The sequence below is a fragment of the Acyrthosiphon pisum genome, chromosome X (assembly GCF_005508785.2).
Source record: "Acyrthosiphon pisum isolate AL4f chromosome X, pea_aphid_22Mar2018_4r6ur, whole genome shotgun sequence".
NCBI classification, from domain to species: Eukaryota; Metazoa; Arthropoda; class Insecta; order Hemiptera; family Aphididae; genus Acyrthosiphon; species Acyrthosiphon pisum.
In genome coordinates this window covers 25,245,404-25,260,447 of record NC_042493.1, presented here as the reverse complement: position 1 = coordinate 25,260,447, position 15,044 = coordinate 25,245,404, and the positions used below count along the sequence as shown (strand labels likewise).

Sequence of the window (15,044 nt, the reverse complement as noted above, 5' to 3'; positions counted from 1 at the left end):
AGCGGTGGTTTGACACGTATAAACTTAAACGATCTAATTAAAATGTTAGTATATTTTATTAGAATTTAAAGACATTTTTAACAAACAAATTTTACAATTAGTTTGATTAAATTACAAAATCAAGGTTTCTTTTTGACTTTGAAAAACGATCAATAATTTTGTTGACATCAATAATTATATCTTGATGGATATTCATTAAAGCCAAACTAGTCAGTCTTTGTTGGCCCATTTGATTTCTCAGCCATGTTTTTAACCTATGCGTTACAAGTACAAGCATAATTCATAAGTCATAAAGCATTGTTACAGGAAATTATCAATATAAAAGTTTGTTGCTCAGAATATGTTTTTCTGTAATTTTTTTAACACTTATTCGTATTTTATAACCAAAATTTTTGTAGAAAATCAAAATTTTTAATTAATTTGATTTCGTTATAAAAATTATCCAAATTAAAAAAATATGAAGTGTGTATCTCACATATAATCGATTCCATAAATACGGATTCAGGAGGGGGCGATCGCTCCTTCGCCCCCCCCTAAAATACGCCCCTGATTAGGTATTAATTATGATTTAGTATTAACTATATTTTAAAAAAAACCATAATTTATTATTTTACTAACAAATTTATGTAAAACTCCTTTATAAATAATTGTCTTGGATTGACCTTTTTTTATTAGGAATAATTAGAGTGGACAGTGGTAAAAATAAAAGTGTTATTTTTTTATGGGGAAACAAAATTAAATAAGTCGAAAAAATATATAGGTATATTGGAGTATAATTTTTAATGGCAAAAAGTAAATTTGTAATCAGAGGTGACTCAAAACATTTTTTGGGGCTAAAAACACTTTTAATGTCTCCGAGTGACGAGATAAAATAAAGGGGCGCCAAAATATGTGTACCTGGGGCGCCAAAATCGTAAATACGCCTCTGTCTATCACCATTGATTATAGGTACCTAAATACTAGTATTTATAATCAATGGTATCCCTGAGGAATATAAAGATATATTGTGTTGTATACCTTTCACGGGTAAGAGCTGAATAAGACTCGTGATTTTTCGTCATACGATTTTAACACAAATACGCAGTATACACTATACCTACATCAGCTGTCAAATCACATAAAAAATGGATACATACATTTTTTAAACTCTACATTTTACATTAAAATGTTGGACATTTAAATATTTTAATAATACAATGGGAATTTTTTTAATGTATTATCTAATTTGTATACAATATAGTACATTATAATATTATTATTATAATATGTTCTATGGACAACGTCTTCATCAGACCTTCCAAGAATTAAACTGCTTTGTACCGTGCGCACTCGGTTGGGCTCACATAACTATACCAATTATATAGGCAATAAGTACCAAGTCCCGAGCGTGAATATGCCGTCGTATGGGAATATGCCACTAACTTGAAAATAAGCTTCTATAATATGATTAGGTATATACCAGTTACACCTTTATACATTAATATATTAAGGTATTAATACATCACTGACTAAAATGTATATATCTATTTTGCTCAGTTGCATACGCAAGATTTTTTATGGGAGGGGGCTTGAAAATTAATAATTACAATTTTTTTTTTATTTTGTCTAGTCTCATAATTTCAGATGTTTAGGTGAAGTATTTGAAAGAGTTTGTACAACTTCAACCTCTCAAATTTTCGTATAGAAAAAAATTCTCTGATATCATAAACTTCGATGGAGGTTTTTGATAGATAATTGTATATACCTATTTGGTACCATTGTAATATCAAAATCGAAAATGCTTATATAGTATCTACTTTTTAATATAATCGAGAAAAAAATGAAAATTTGTTGACATTTTAATATTTTTAGTAAAACATTATTTGGTAACCAGCTTGGTTAGACCACCTTTGCTTAGATTGTGTTAATTAATTTTAGTTTATTTACTAAAAAAGTCGATACAAAATTAAGCTCGTTAGCCCCTGTGAACGCCATTGATTTTGTTACTGTGCACACACAAATTTTAATTTATTTTAGATAGGCACTTCATAAAAAAAAATCATTATACAATTAAGTGAATAACTTATGCATAGGTGTGTACTGTGTAATAGAATATTAAAATAAGTATTGCTTGTATTTAAACCAATGAAACACATTTACTTTTTATTATAAATTATGTACGACAGAATAACAATTATCCGTGCCAAATATTGATAATGTGAAAAGTATTAAGATACGATAGGACCTTGTGAATTTGACATATTTCATATAAGTAGGTACCTAACCAAGCTACAATTATGTTTCGTTGTGTCTACAACCACATTTATGTAAATTAATTTTCTTTTTTTTAAGTAATATGAAAATGAAAAATTATTAAAGTTTTGCCTGTTTTTAGGTCATTAATATCCTTTCTCTAAAGATGAGATATAACAACTTAATATAGTATATTTTATATTATGATCTAAAACATAGATTTTAACTCATTGATGTGAACATGGTTGTTGCACTGTAGGTACACCACATATGTGGCTTTAATTAATTTTTCTAGAAAATAAACTTGTGAAAGTCATTTTTTTCCTAATCAATTAAGTTACTTTTACACGCTTTTCGAGATCCGAAATACGGTCATATTATTTTAATTTAAAACAAATATAAACTTTTTCAGGTACATTATTATTTTGTTGGAGTCTCCTAAAATAATTTAATCTGCACTTTTAACGTATTGTTGGAGAGCTGGGCATATTCAGTCGTCTGATAAATCATTGGGTACAATTCACGTAAAGACTGTATTATGTCTACAATCTACATCTATTAAAGTAGATATACCTTCTAGAATTCTATAGAAATAATATAATGTAGATTTAACTATTGAAGTTTTCAATTTCAAATAATTATTATTGAAAAAGTGGACAGGCCGTGCCGCTGATCCGGGCGAAACCCGCGTTGACATATTCGCTTGGGCGGATACCCAGTTCGTTAGAGGAGACACCGTGACATGTTATATTTAAAAGTAATGAGACGTACCTATATTACTTTCAAAAAACGATTCTTCAATGGGATTTTTACATTAAATGCCATTTGAACATAATAATGTGAGTTATCTATATATATGGTCTTAACTATATATAAAACCTTGCATCGAATAAAAACATTAGATTGAATTATTTGTATTCCTAATCCACTTTCCGAACCGTCTAAAATGTCAGCCTTATACTTAACTGCATTATATTGTATTTCCCAAAACGTTTCCCGGACTTTGTAGGATTACAGATTTTACAAATGTTATAGTACTGTAGGTTATTATAAGCTTATGTCTAATCTGTAGTATATCGGGTTTGACCAAATAATAGCATTTTTTCGTAATAATATATCAAGTTAGGACGTCAAGTCTTAGCTTGATGCCACGAAGTTAATAAAATCCACTAACCGCTTTAGGTATAATATAGGTAGTCAATAGCATTTGTACCTATAGTACTATAATGTATAATTTATAATTTCATCATAGCACGTGGGTCTAGAATGAAAAGGTTTTAAATCGTTTTTATGAGATTGTCCATGAAAGTAATTTTAAAGTTTCAGTTAAATTAATATTCTACTCCTTAAACATTTTTTTTTATACTTGGAGTTCTAAAGTACAAAGCAACTTGTAACTAAAATTACAACCTTTTAAACCTAAACTAAAAAAAAATATTTTTGAACTTTTTATTCTTATTTTTAATTTTTTTTTTTGTTTAGTAGTTAGGTGATGACAAACTATCACAATGCGTGATTTTATCTCCGTAAACAAATAAAACTATAATATTATCAATTGTTGTGTATCTACCATAGTATTATCGTACAATAATATTGTATTATTGGTTGTGATTAATCAATAAATTGGTTCCATTAACTAGGCATTATAAATTTGATAAAATTCTGTTTATTATTATTTTTTGGGGATTAAGGCCGGCGCCACACATAGCGGTTTAAGCACGCGGTCGAAACGGTGCATGTTGTGTTGGTCCACGTTTTAAACACGTGGTTTGGCGCTACTTGTCTATTTTTGACTCCGCGCGCGTTTTTGGAATTATCGAAATAGTAAAAAATAGACGGGTAGCGCTAACATGTGCAACGGCTAGCGATTCACCCGCGCACTTAAATCACTATGTGTGGCGCAAGCCATAAAACCTTTTATTTTTATAATAACTGTCAATAATGATGATATAATCATGAATGCTAGCTAAGCAAATTGACCTTTGCATTCTAAAACTATTTCTGTTAAAAAGTGGGTTTTGGAAGAGTTGTGATTTCGAACCTATTCATTCTAGTTCCAAGCAATCTAATGCAAAGCTTATAAAAAATAGGTAACCGTTCTGTTGCTGTACAGTTTATGTGATTGTTGTAAGTACATTTTATATGCTATCACTGCGATTTAGGTAACTTATTTAACTATTAGTAAATAGTAATAGTAAAGTAGTTTGAACATTTCATTAAGTGCATAACATAATAAAGTATTACACTTGAAAAAGTAGGTACCCATGAATAATATTTTTATATTACAACAAAATAACTAAAATTGTTATTCCTCATTAAAATATCTAATGCCGTCCAAATTTGAACTTAAAAAATCTATAATAATCTATATTTTTTTTAGTATTTTTGGTTATTGTATGAAATAGGTACTAATGAGAACTAACTTTTTAATCTTTAGTTATAGAAATTTAATATTTTATAAATTATTAACTAAAAATGATTGGCAATTGATGTTCGTGATTTTTGACAAATTTTGTTAAAATGTATACTTTAATATTTGTAAATTCTAGCCTATGTATCTTTAATATATTTAAAAGGCTAAAACAAAATACTATTTAGGTATGGAAAAAAAAGGATAGACATAGGTATTTCAAGTATCTATAGTTATTAATTTTTAATTTGAAAAAAAATGTCAAAAATTAATTAAGGAGAAATAGATATTTCACGTGTGAATATACAATGTCGTAAACAGTCGAACTTTATGTGGTTATAAAAGAATAAATATGACGTACTGGTCGAGGTGCTCCACGAATTTGATTTTGAGTTAACCGAGCGATCGACGATGAAACGGATTCGATGTTGACGCAGACAATCGTTTTCACGATATTCTGTAAGTATTTAATACGTAGGTAGGTACGGATTCCTACAAAATACAAAAGTCTACTACGTGTCCAAGGTTGCATGTATATTTCTTATCAAACTCGGTACGTTTTTTATAAAAGCCTAATTGATTTTTTGGAAGTCTTACTGTTGCATGTACATATACAGGTAATTTATTGATTTCCTTCATTTTAAGAGTCAATACATACCTGTATACTATTATCATATCAACAAATATTGTATTAAAAGTGAGCACAACTTTTACAGGGAAAAAAATCTGTTGACTCAGTAAGTACGAAATATTATTTATTATATCATGTAAATACAAAATTGTAACGTTATGAAAAAAGCCGGTTGGTATTTGTTATAAATTATAATCTAATATATTATGCTTACCATGCATTTTATTATGTAATCAAGATCATTTCATTTGTTTCTGTACAAAATAATATAAACTATATTGGCCTAGTACGCACTGTATGCTATCAATTGTTTCTGTTGCTACGGTGAAAAAATCAATAATAATGGGCCACATATTAGTTTTTAAACAGTAATATTTATATATTGAACTTTATACTATATATTAATTTACTACAAAACTAATATTTTACTACCTATCTTATTAAGTCTGATACATATTACATAGGTAATTGTAATTGTATTTTATTTGGACATTTTTTTTTTATCATAATATCTAATGAATAAAGATAAGAATGAGTCCGTTTTAAATTCTAATAATGGTTCATATCCCGAGTATGTGTATATTATTGCATCCTAATGTTACTAACTAATATTTAAATTGTTTTTTTATTTATCCACTGCTTATTAGAGAAATTGTTGGGAAGTACTTAATGGAATCGCCTGTATATGGTAACAAAAAATTAAACAGTACTCAGAACCAGCAGCGTAAGAAGAAGAAAGTTTTAAAAACAATACGTTTACATAAATTGTCGGCCTCCAGAAGAAGACAATGTAAGTTAATTATTTAACTATAGTTGTAATACTTGTATGAAATTAATTTTGTTCAGCAATATTTTGACAGGCCCATCAAATACATCATATCAAACCACTCATACTAGCCATACTGGAACCCAATCAAACAGATCAAATGTTAATAGCTTACTAATTAACGATCATATATTGCGTATAAAAAAACTGGAAAATAAACTTACTGAAGCACATATGAAAGCGCGTGTGAGTTTATTATATATAAAATAAATTTATATATATATATTATATAAAACCATACTTAGAACAATAATCAATAATATTATACATGTTAATAATTTAGGAACTGATCGTAGAAAACCGTTTATTGAAAACATTTGAGAAGCGGCACGAAAATGCATTATCTATGTATGAAGGTAAACAAGCCAAGCTACCACAAGTAATTAAATCATATGAAGATGAAATACGCACATTAAAAAGCCAAATGCGTCATATTAAAATTGCATTTAAAGAAATGGAAAATAGATATAAGACACAGAACATCGAATTAATATCCTTAGAAAAACAGTACAAACACATTTTAGGTTTATCTCAGAATAAACAGCTTATTAAAAAAGAAAAACTATCTGATCAATTAGAAGAAGCACAAAGTACAATAAAAAAACAAGATGATAAAATTTTGGTAAATCTTTATTTTGTATAATAATTAATAAGTGGTTTCATATAAAATAAATATGTTTCTTTACTTTATATTTTAGAATATTACGAAAAACTTAGAACTTCAAAATAAATCTCATAGGTATCATATAAACGTAGAACATATTAAAATCAAAGAATTACAAAATGAAATCAAACGTTTAGAAGATGAAAACAAAAATCTAAGATCATATTTGGATAAACTTAAAAATAAAAATCATAGTTCAAGACAAAGTTTTACAAAGGGAATAACTGAAGACTCAATAAGCATAAAGTAAGTAAATCTAGCATTTTTTGTAAACCTTAATATATTTATAGATTAAATAGTGTATTAAAGCCTACACCAACAATACGTGATGGACAAGGTGATGAAATAGATGAATCTTTTTACAAAACTAATGTGTCAATATCCCTTAAACCAGAATCAGTCTATGAAGATCGTGAAGAAAACGGCAGATATTCAACAAAAAAAACTATCAAATTAATACAATTAAGCAGATAAAAAAGAATACAATAAAACCATCAAGTACTTTGATAAATAAAGAATCATACTCATTGTAACAATTATAAATATAAATATGTCACGTGACACCCATGTATATAATACGAAATCTACCTTATGTACGATTAACTGTTGACTGATACATTAAAATTAAAACACACACGTAATTAGTAAAGCAGTTCACTGTGCACTTCATCACACATAGAAATGTAGCAGTTGATTTAACTTTTGATATTTGAGTTTACATGTGTATATTTAACTTCAGTGGCGTATATATTTATCTCAACTCCTTTGGCATGTTGTTTTAATGAAATTAATGTCAAACCAAAACGTAATTTAAATTGATTATTTATCATATTTGAATTTAACATTTCTTGAGGTTTATCTGACACGATCCAATGTTACATCAACTATTTATATGATTGGATTACATTAAGCATAGGTTTTAATTTCAATATATAAGATAAGTTTGTATTGATAACCGATTCAGATGGTAAATCCAAGATAATTGTATTCAATAACAAACTATTGTAATATTGAAATAACAATATTATAAGGTTTAAGATAAGGCTTTTATTATTTCGGTTAACATTTATTTATAAGTATTGAAAACACATTCATTGCGATTAAAATAAATATAGTGGAGTGTTGATTTAACTTCATAGAAAATTAACTCAACACACGGGCGTATTAAGGCGAATACCTACAAGTTTAGTACGAACACTAAAAACAACGAAATTGAATTTTACCAACACGTGTTTTCCGACATTAACGATTAACAATACCCGTCTGTGACCTGTGTAGCGTGTAATTTTTCGTTTAAATTTTTTCATTAAGTTTTTTATAAAGTATTACTTTATGCACCTATGGCCAATTTACCGAATATGAACAACTTCAACGAGGAAAGTCAATTTTCTCAAGTAAGTACTTTAGTAGATACCTATATACTCGAATAAATTAGTTGTTATCATGTATGTAGGTACATCGTGTTAATTTAAAATGAAAAATTGTTACCATATTTCTAACTATGTGGGAAACTACCTTGTTTATTTTATATTTAGTAATTAATGTATAATTTTATTTAATATATCCTAGGAAGTAGTTAGGTACAAATGTAAGGTACCTATTAATTTTACTTACCTACCTACTCACAGATTTCCATAGGATTTAGCATCAATAAAATTATAGTATTAGTTACTAGGTATATACTATCTATATTCTATATCAATCTATGTAAATAGAATCTATATACTTACATTTTTAAATTATGTCCCAATCGTTTTACAATAAATTTCATTATAGGAGCTGTTTAACAACTTTATTATTCCTGAACCTAATGGTACTCTAATTGATATCTCTCAGTGTGTTCCTATACAAAGTCTTCAATATTCGGTGCCAAATAATGTAGTTAAAGAAAATGAAACTATAGTAAGTCCTAACAACAGATTTTCTCCGTATAATAGTCCCTCTTCATCTAGAAGTTCTTCCATAAGTTCTATCCAAAGTCATGTGAAATTTGGTACTTATAACCCAATGGATTGGACATCTCAGGTATACTTAATAATACATGTCTGTAGAATTAAAATCAACATAGAATAATTATTTATAGACAATAATGGACTTATTACAAAGTACAAACGATGGCAGATTTATATTAGCTGATGCAAAGTTAAATAATGGTAGTCTCTCCGATGAAGGACAGAATACATTAACTAAGTTATTAATAAACTTTATGTTTCAAGATAAGAGCAAGTATGTTTAATGTTTATATTAATTGTTTTAATGTGGATTAGTGTACCTACCTAATTGGGTTATATTTTACTTCTACCTAATTATTACTAGGTAGTTTATTTATTATTTAATTTTTTGAAGGATTAGTTTTTACTCTAAGTCCTATATTTTCATTATTCTCATAAATATTTAATACATTTGAAATTGATAACATTTTATTTGGATGTTAAATATTAGCTTTGAATTGTTATTAAATGTACCAACACTAGTACACTACATAAATGCATTTTGCTTATACTTATAATTTTCAGGGGGACTGATTTATTTTTCCGAAAAATATCAAGTTTAATACCTGAAATATTTCCTAACGAAGAACAGGTTGGTATATATTAATATTTTTAAAATTAAATTGTATCCTAATTTACTATTTTCATTTATTTATTAAATTAACACAGCCATAAGGCTACCTAGAACTTAAATTGTAGAATTTTAATGAGTAGATACATACACTCATAATACATAAAGAATCATACCTATGTAAATAAAAACTACTAGTTTAATTAAGTCAAGTAATATGTTTTTTTGATTTTACAATTTTAATTATTTTTTATTAATGCAAATCCAATATTGTTGATAAGATTATACCATTATAACATTTATAACCAATTATTTTACTATATTGTTAATTGAATCTTATCACTAATTAATTTTATTTTGGTGATATATTATATAGAGAGTTTACTTTTTACCAGCAAGAGCTGAAGGTTCTAACCAAACGCATGCTAAAGGTAAATTGGTTGAGCGGTGGAAAAATGTGGCAAGAAGATTAAGAAGTGTGGGGGCTATCGAGTTAGATAGAAGAAAGTCTAGTCCATTACTTAACATTGAATCTGCTACCGATTTTTCTGGTAGGTATACCTCCCTATTTTGATTTAAAATTTAAATAAAATATACACTTTATTTACAAACTTGACTTTTTTACTCAGGCGATATTAAAAAAGCAAAAGAATGGCTGCAGAATGAAGGTCTTTCTGCTTCATTTATAGAAGTAAAAGAAAAATGGATCCTGACACATGAAATCAGAAAATCTGAAATTTCAACTAAAAATGGACGGAACCTCAGTGACGTTTTTAAGTCGTGGGTCATTTTAAGAAGTCCTAAAGGTCATGAGTTAGTAAGTGTTATCCAATTTTATTTTTATTTTCAAAATTATTCATATAATATATATATATAATACCTAGGTAGTTCATTAAATTATTTTTTTATTTTATGTAGATTTCTGAAGATTTTTTTTTTGAATATCCATCACAGAAAACATTGTTTGCAGACTTCCAAGCTTATCACAAAAAATGGACTACAGTTTTAAATATATTAGTTAATATTAGAAGAAGCTCTACCAAGGACAAACATGCTAAGGATTTATTGAGCAAATTAGATTCGGTGCAACTGCATGAAGGTAAATTATTTAGTAACTATACTCAATAACAATGTATAATTTTACATTAAAATTTACTTAATGGTTAAATTAATTTACTCATTGATAAATTAAGTGATCATTTCTGGTGTGGTTGTGATGTAATAATTGATAGTCGATAATTTGAATAAAGTAATAATTGTTATTCATCATAATAGTAATAATCAATTATTTAATAATTTTAAATTTATTAGACTTCAATTCAATGTTAAATAAAAAATTAATTACATATTTATTTATTTATTTATTTAGCTTTTGTATGATCATAATATTATATGTGTGTGTGTGTGTGTGTGATATTACATATTAAGACGAGTATTAATAATGAGGACCACAAAATATTTAATTATTATGTTTTAAACTAAAATTATGTGTAATTTTTAGATCACAAGACTGCTGATGTTCTTACACTTTTATTGATTCCATATCTTATTCCAACAAAAACTATTATTAGAAAATGTGATGCAAGTGGTGTGAAAAAAAATTGGAAACCGTCTTGGGAAGAATCTGCCAAATCATTTGTTACATTTGTTCCAGTAAGTTATGTTATTCCCATTTAAAATATTTATATTATATAATTAAGTATACATCAACATTAAAATTACATTACTAAGTGGTATACATATTATTGGTTAGTTTAATCAGGTTTATATATTTTATTTTTACAGAATATAACACAAATTAGTTCAGAAATTATTCAAAGGCAAAACAAATATTCCCAATATGGTTGTACTATACAGCCTTTCGTTTACTTAGTGGGTGAAGATTTCAGCTCTGTAAGTCAAAGTTATGTTCGTGTAGATGATCAACTCTGGACATTCAGCAGTCCATTAGCAGCGATAGATGCTTGTTTTAAAGCGTACTTTGGTCTTGATTGTGCATATCCTCGTGAATGTTACGAGTCTTGGATTTTTCTTCAACATCAGATTTATGGAATTAAGACTGAATATGACCAGATATCTTCCATAACTTCTTCTATCTCAAATAAGTTTGAAATTTTAAATACTCAATAACTATTAACACTATTAATATTATTTAAGTAAATTTAATATATAATTATGAATTATATTTGCTTTCTTTGTAACTTGAAACTAAGAAGTATACCTCAATTAATTTATCATTTAAAAATTCTTCATTCCTTGGGTAAAGAATCTTACTATTATTGTAAACAACCTTTTTGTTACCGTGATTTTCGAGGTTTACACAAATTCCGACAGCATTTAAATAGATCACATGTCAAAAATCAGGGAAATGATAAAAATCATTTTTCTCAATTTACTAATTCAGAATCAAATAATAATATAAACTATACAACATCTCATAATTTGGATAGTTTTAATACTTATACTACTCATCAAAATTATGAGCTATCTGAGCAATCAGTTCTGTTGAATGAACTAGTTTCTTCCGATGACAGTCATGATACTGAACTAATAAATTTACCACCGTTTAAAAAAAAGGTTGAAAAAATTGTATTAAGTTTTGTTGCAAATTTAATGACTAAATCAAATGTAACTGGATCTTTATTACAAGAAATAATTGAAGGAATTATAAACTTGTTTTCTAGTGATTTAATTGTATGTATTAAAAAGGAAGTTTTATTAGTTATGAGGCAATTTAACTCTTCAAAATATTCAGAAATTGAAAATATGTTTGAAATTGTAGAAAATTCATTTTCCAGTGTTAAAACTGAATACCATCGAACCAAAACTTTTTTAAAAAATAATGTTTTCTTTAAACCAGACACAATTGTTGTTGGCTATACAAAAGAAAAAAAAACTGTTGAAGGTCATGATAAAATTTTAATGGTACCAGTGCAAGCTCATCTTCTATCCATGAAAAAAAACCTTAAATATTTTTTTGAATTACCTAATGTCTTTAAATTAGTCAACCAATATATGGATGATTCTTCAAACAATAAAGAGGTGCTATCTTCATTTTTAGATGGTTCAACATGGAAGAATATGAGAGCCAAGTTTAAAAAACAGTTTGTGTTCCCTATTTTTCTTTATTATGATGACGTGGAAATGGGAAATCCTCTTGGATCTCACTCTGGTATTCACAAAATGGGTTGCGTTTATTACACAGTTGCTGGGCTCCCCCCAGAATACTTATCTTCACTAGATAATATATTTCCTGCCTTTTTATTTCATACACAAGATAGAGGATATCAATCTATTCCCAATAAACAAATGTTTTCAGCTCTAATTAAAGAATTAGTAAGTTTGCAAGAAGAGGGTATTATGATTTGTATCGATGGTAAAGAAATTAAAATTTATTTTTCTCTAGGTTTAGTTTTAGGGGATAATTTGGGTTTAAATTCCATTTTAGGCTTTGTTGAGAGTTTTTCTGCTAATTTTTACTGTCGGATATGTAGGTCCCCCAAACAAGAACTCCAACAAATGTGTCGTCAATCAAATATTTCACTTAGAGATGCAATTAATTATGAGTCTGATGTTCAACTTAAAAATGTTCATGAAACTGGTGTTCATGAACAATGTATCTTTCATAAAATTCAGCACTTTCATGTTACTGAAAATTTAGTTTGTGATTTTATGCATGACATACCTGAAGGTGTGGCACGTTATGATATGGCACTAATTATTTCAGGTCTTATTGAGCAGGGTTGTTTTACACTAAATGAGTTAAATAACCGAATATGTTTATTTAATTATGGTACTACAGAACGAAAAAATGTACCTCCATCAATCCGCGAGACCAATATCAAAAAAGGTAGTATAGTAATGTCAGCTTCAGAAATGCTATGCTTAATTAGATACTTTAGCCTGATGGTTGGTGAATTGGTACCTAGATCATCAGAGTTTTGGAAACTTTACCTTCTTCTACTTCAAATTACTGACTTATGCTGTGCTAGGAAAATACAAAAAGATAGTTCTTTTTTATTAGATTCCCTCGTTTCTGAGCATAACAAATTATATTTATTTTTGTCTAAAGGTACTTTAAAACCTAAATTCCATATGCTCACTCATTATGGTCATATTTTGCGAAAAAATGGACCATTTACTTTAACATCTAGTTTGCGTTTTGAGGCTAAGCATAAAACTCTGAAGGCATTAGCAAATGCTATTCCTTGTCGAATAAATCTTGGTTACACTATCTCATATAAATTACAGTTGCAAATGGTCAATCGTCTACTTTCAGGTACTAATTTCAGTGATAAGAACTTAAAACTTGGCTTAGGGAAACTTATAAATTGTTCTTCAGAATTCCCTCAATCAATAATAACACAACTTCCTAAAGAACTAAAAACTAATTGCTATAAAGCATCATGGCTGGAGTACAAATCTATATACTATACAAAAAAGGTTTTAGTTGTAATGGAAACCAATCTGGATGGGAGTGTATTCGGTGAAATTGTTTTTATGCTTGTAGGAGAACGTGAAGTTCCTTATTTTTTATTAAAACCTCTAAGTACTATTGGATATGATTCTCATTTCCACGCCTATGAAATAGAAGGTGGTAACTCTAAAGATAATATTAATTTAGTTGGATTCTATGTTACTGAATTATGTGATCCTACACCTACAATATCACGTATTTTAGGAAACAATAAAAGCTATGCCACTTTAAGGTATGCTCTTTAAATGTGTTAATTATGTACCTTTTATAACTAGACCTAAACATTGTGTATTTTGTGTGTTGTGTATACATTATTTATAATTTATATATACAAATAATATATATATTTTTTTTATTATTATTAATTGATTTCTTTATTTGTATAGTTTATTATGTTTATTTGTACTCATGCAATTAATAAATTAAATTTTAAATGTTTATAATGTTTTATGTAATAAGCTATAGTGGAAATTGTAAATTTGCTATAGCTCTAAGTATATAATAAAATGAATTGTTTGTAACATCTTTCTTTTTAACTAATGTTTACGAAGTGTACAAAAAAAATATAATTGTCTTAAGTTAATTTTTGTCATTTTAGTAAGTGTAAGATATACATGTATTGTGTAATAATTATTTATAACTAATTGTATATTATATAGTAAATTTAATATGCATATAATAAACACATTTTCTTCTTAAACTATTATTACTTTTTACTTCTTAGTTCTTATAAAACCTACCTATTTTTTAAATACCTAGTTTATTAATGATTAATTAACTTTTATTACTGAAATATTTTTGAAAATAAAAGTATTATTTCTAACTAAAGATTGGTATTTAAAATAAACTTATTTTAATGTTAATTTAACCAATATTTACATTTTGAATTACACCAAAATAGTTTTAAAAACACACATGGGAAGTGTTAAATTGACTTAGTTTTAAATCCAGTGTAGTAGTTTCTACAGTTAAATAAGCATTTATTAGTTATTTAATTTAACTTATAGTGGTGTTGATTTAACAACAATTAATTTTGATTTTATACTCAATTTAGTTTTTCCAACTGTTAAATAAGCATTTATTAGTTATTTAATTTAACTTATAGTGGTGTTGATTTGACAACAGTCCATTTTGATTTTAAGACAGATTGAAGTTACATTGACATAATTTGGTGTTAAAACAAGTATTTAAAAATTTCAATAATCGTTCCTACGAGTGTTAAAAAATTTAAACCCATTAATG

General features: G+C 27.1%; 1 protein-coding gene across 2 annotated transcripts; it reads left to right on the top strand.

Moving 5' to 3' along the window:
* Nucleotides 1-5,698: 5,698 nt before the first annotated feature.
* LOC100162253 (DNA repair protein RAD50-like) lies at nt 5,699-7,424 on the top strand. 2 transcript variants are annotated; one of them, XM_003244467.4, is made up of 6 exons: nt 5,699-5,844; nt 5,921-6,063; nt 6,134-6,285; nt 6,383-6,721; nt 6,798-7,009; nt 7,158-7,424. In XM_003244467.4, the coding sequence occupies exons 1-6, from the start codon at nt 5,789-5,791 to the stop codon at nt 7,168-7,170; spliced, it is 915 nt and encodes a 304-aa protein (XP_003244515.1). In that variant the 5' UTR covers nt 5,699-5,788; the 3' UTR covers nt 7,171-7,424. The 2 variants fall into 2 exon arrangements, with proteins under 2 accessions (XP_003244515.1, XP_008183073.1); XM_008184851.3 differs by having other exon boundaries at nt 7,063-7,422.
* The last annotated feature ends 7,620 nt before the right edge of the window (nt 7,425-15,044 follow it).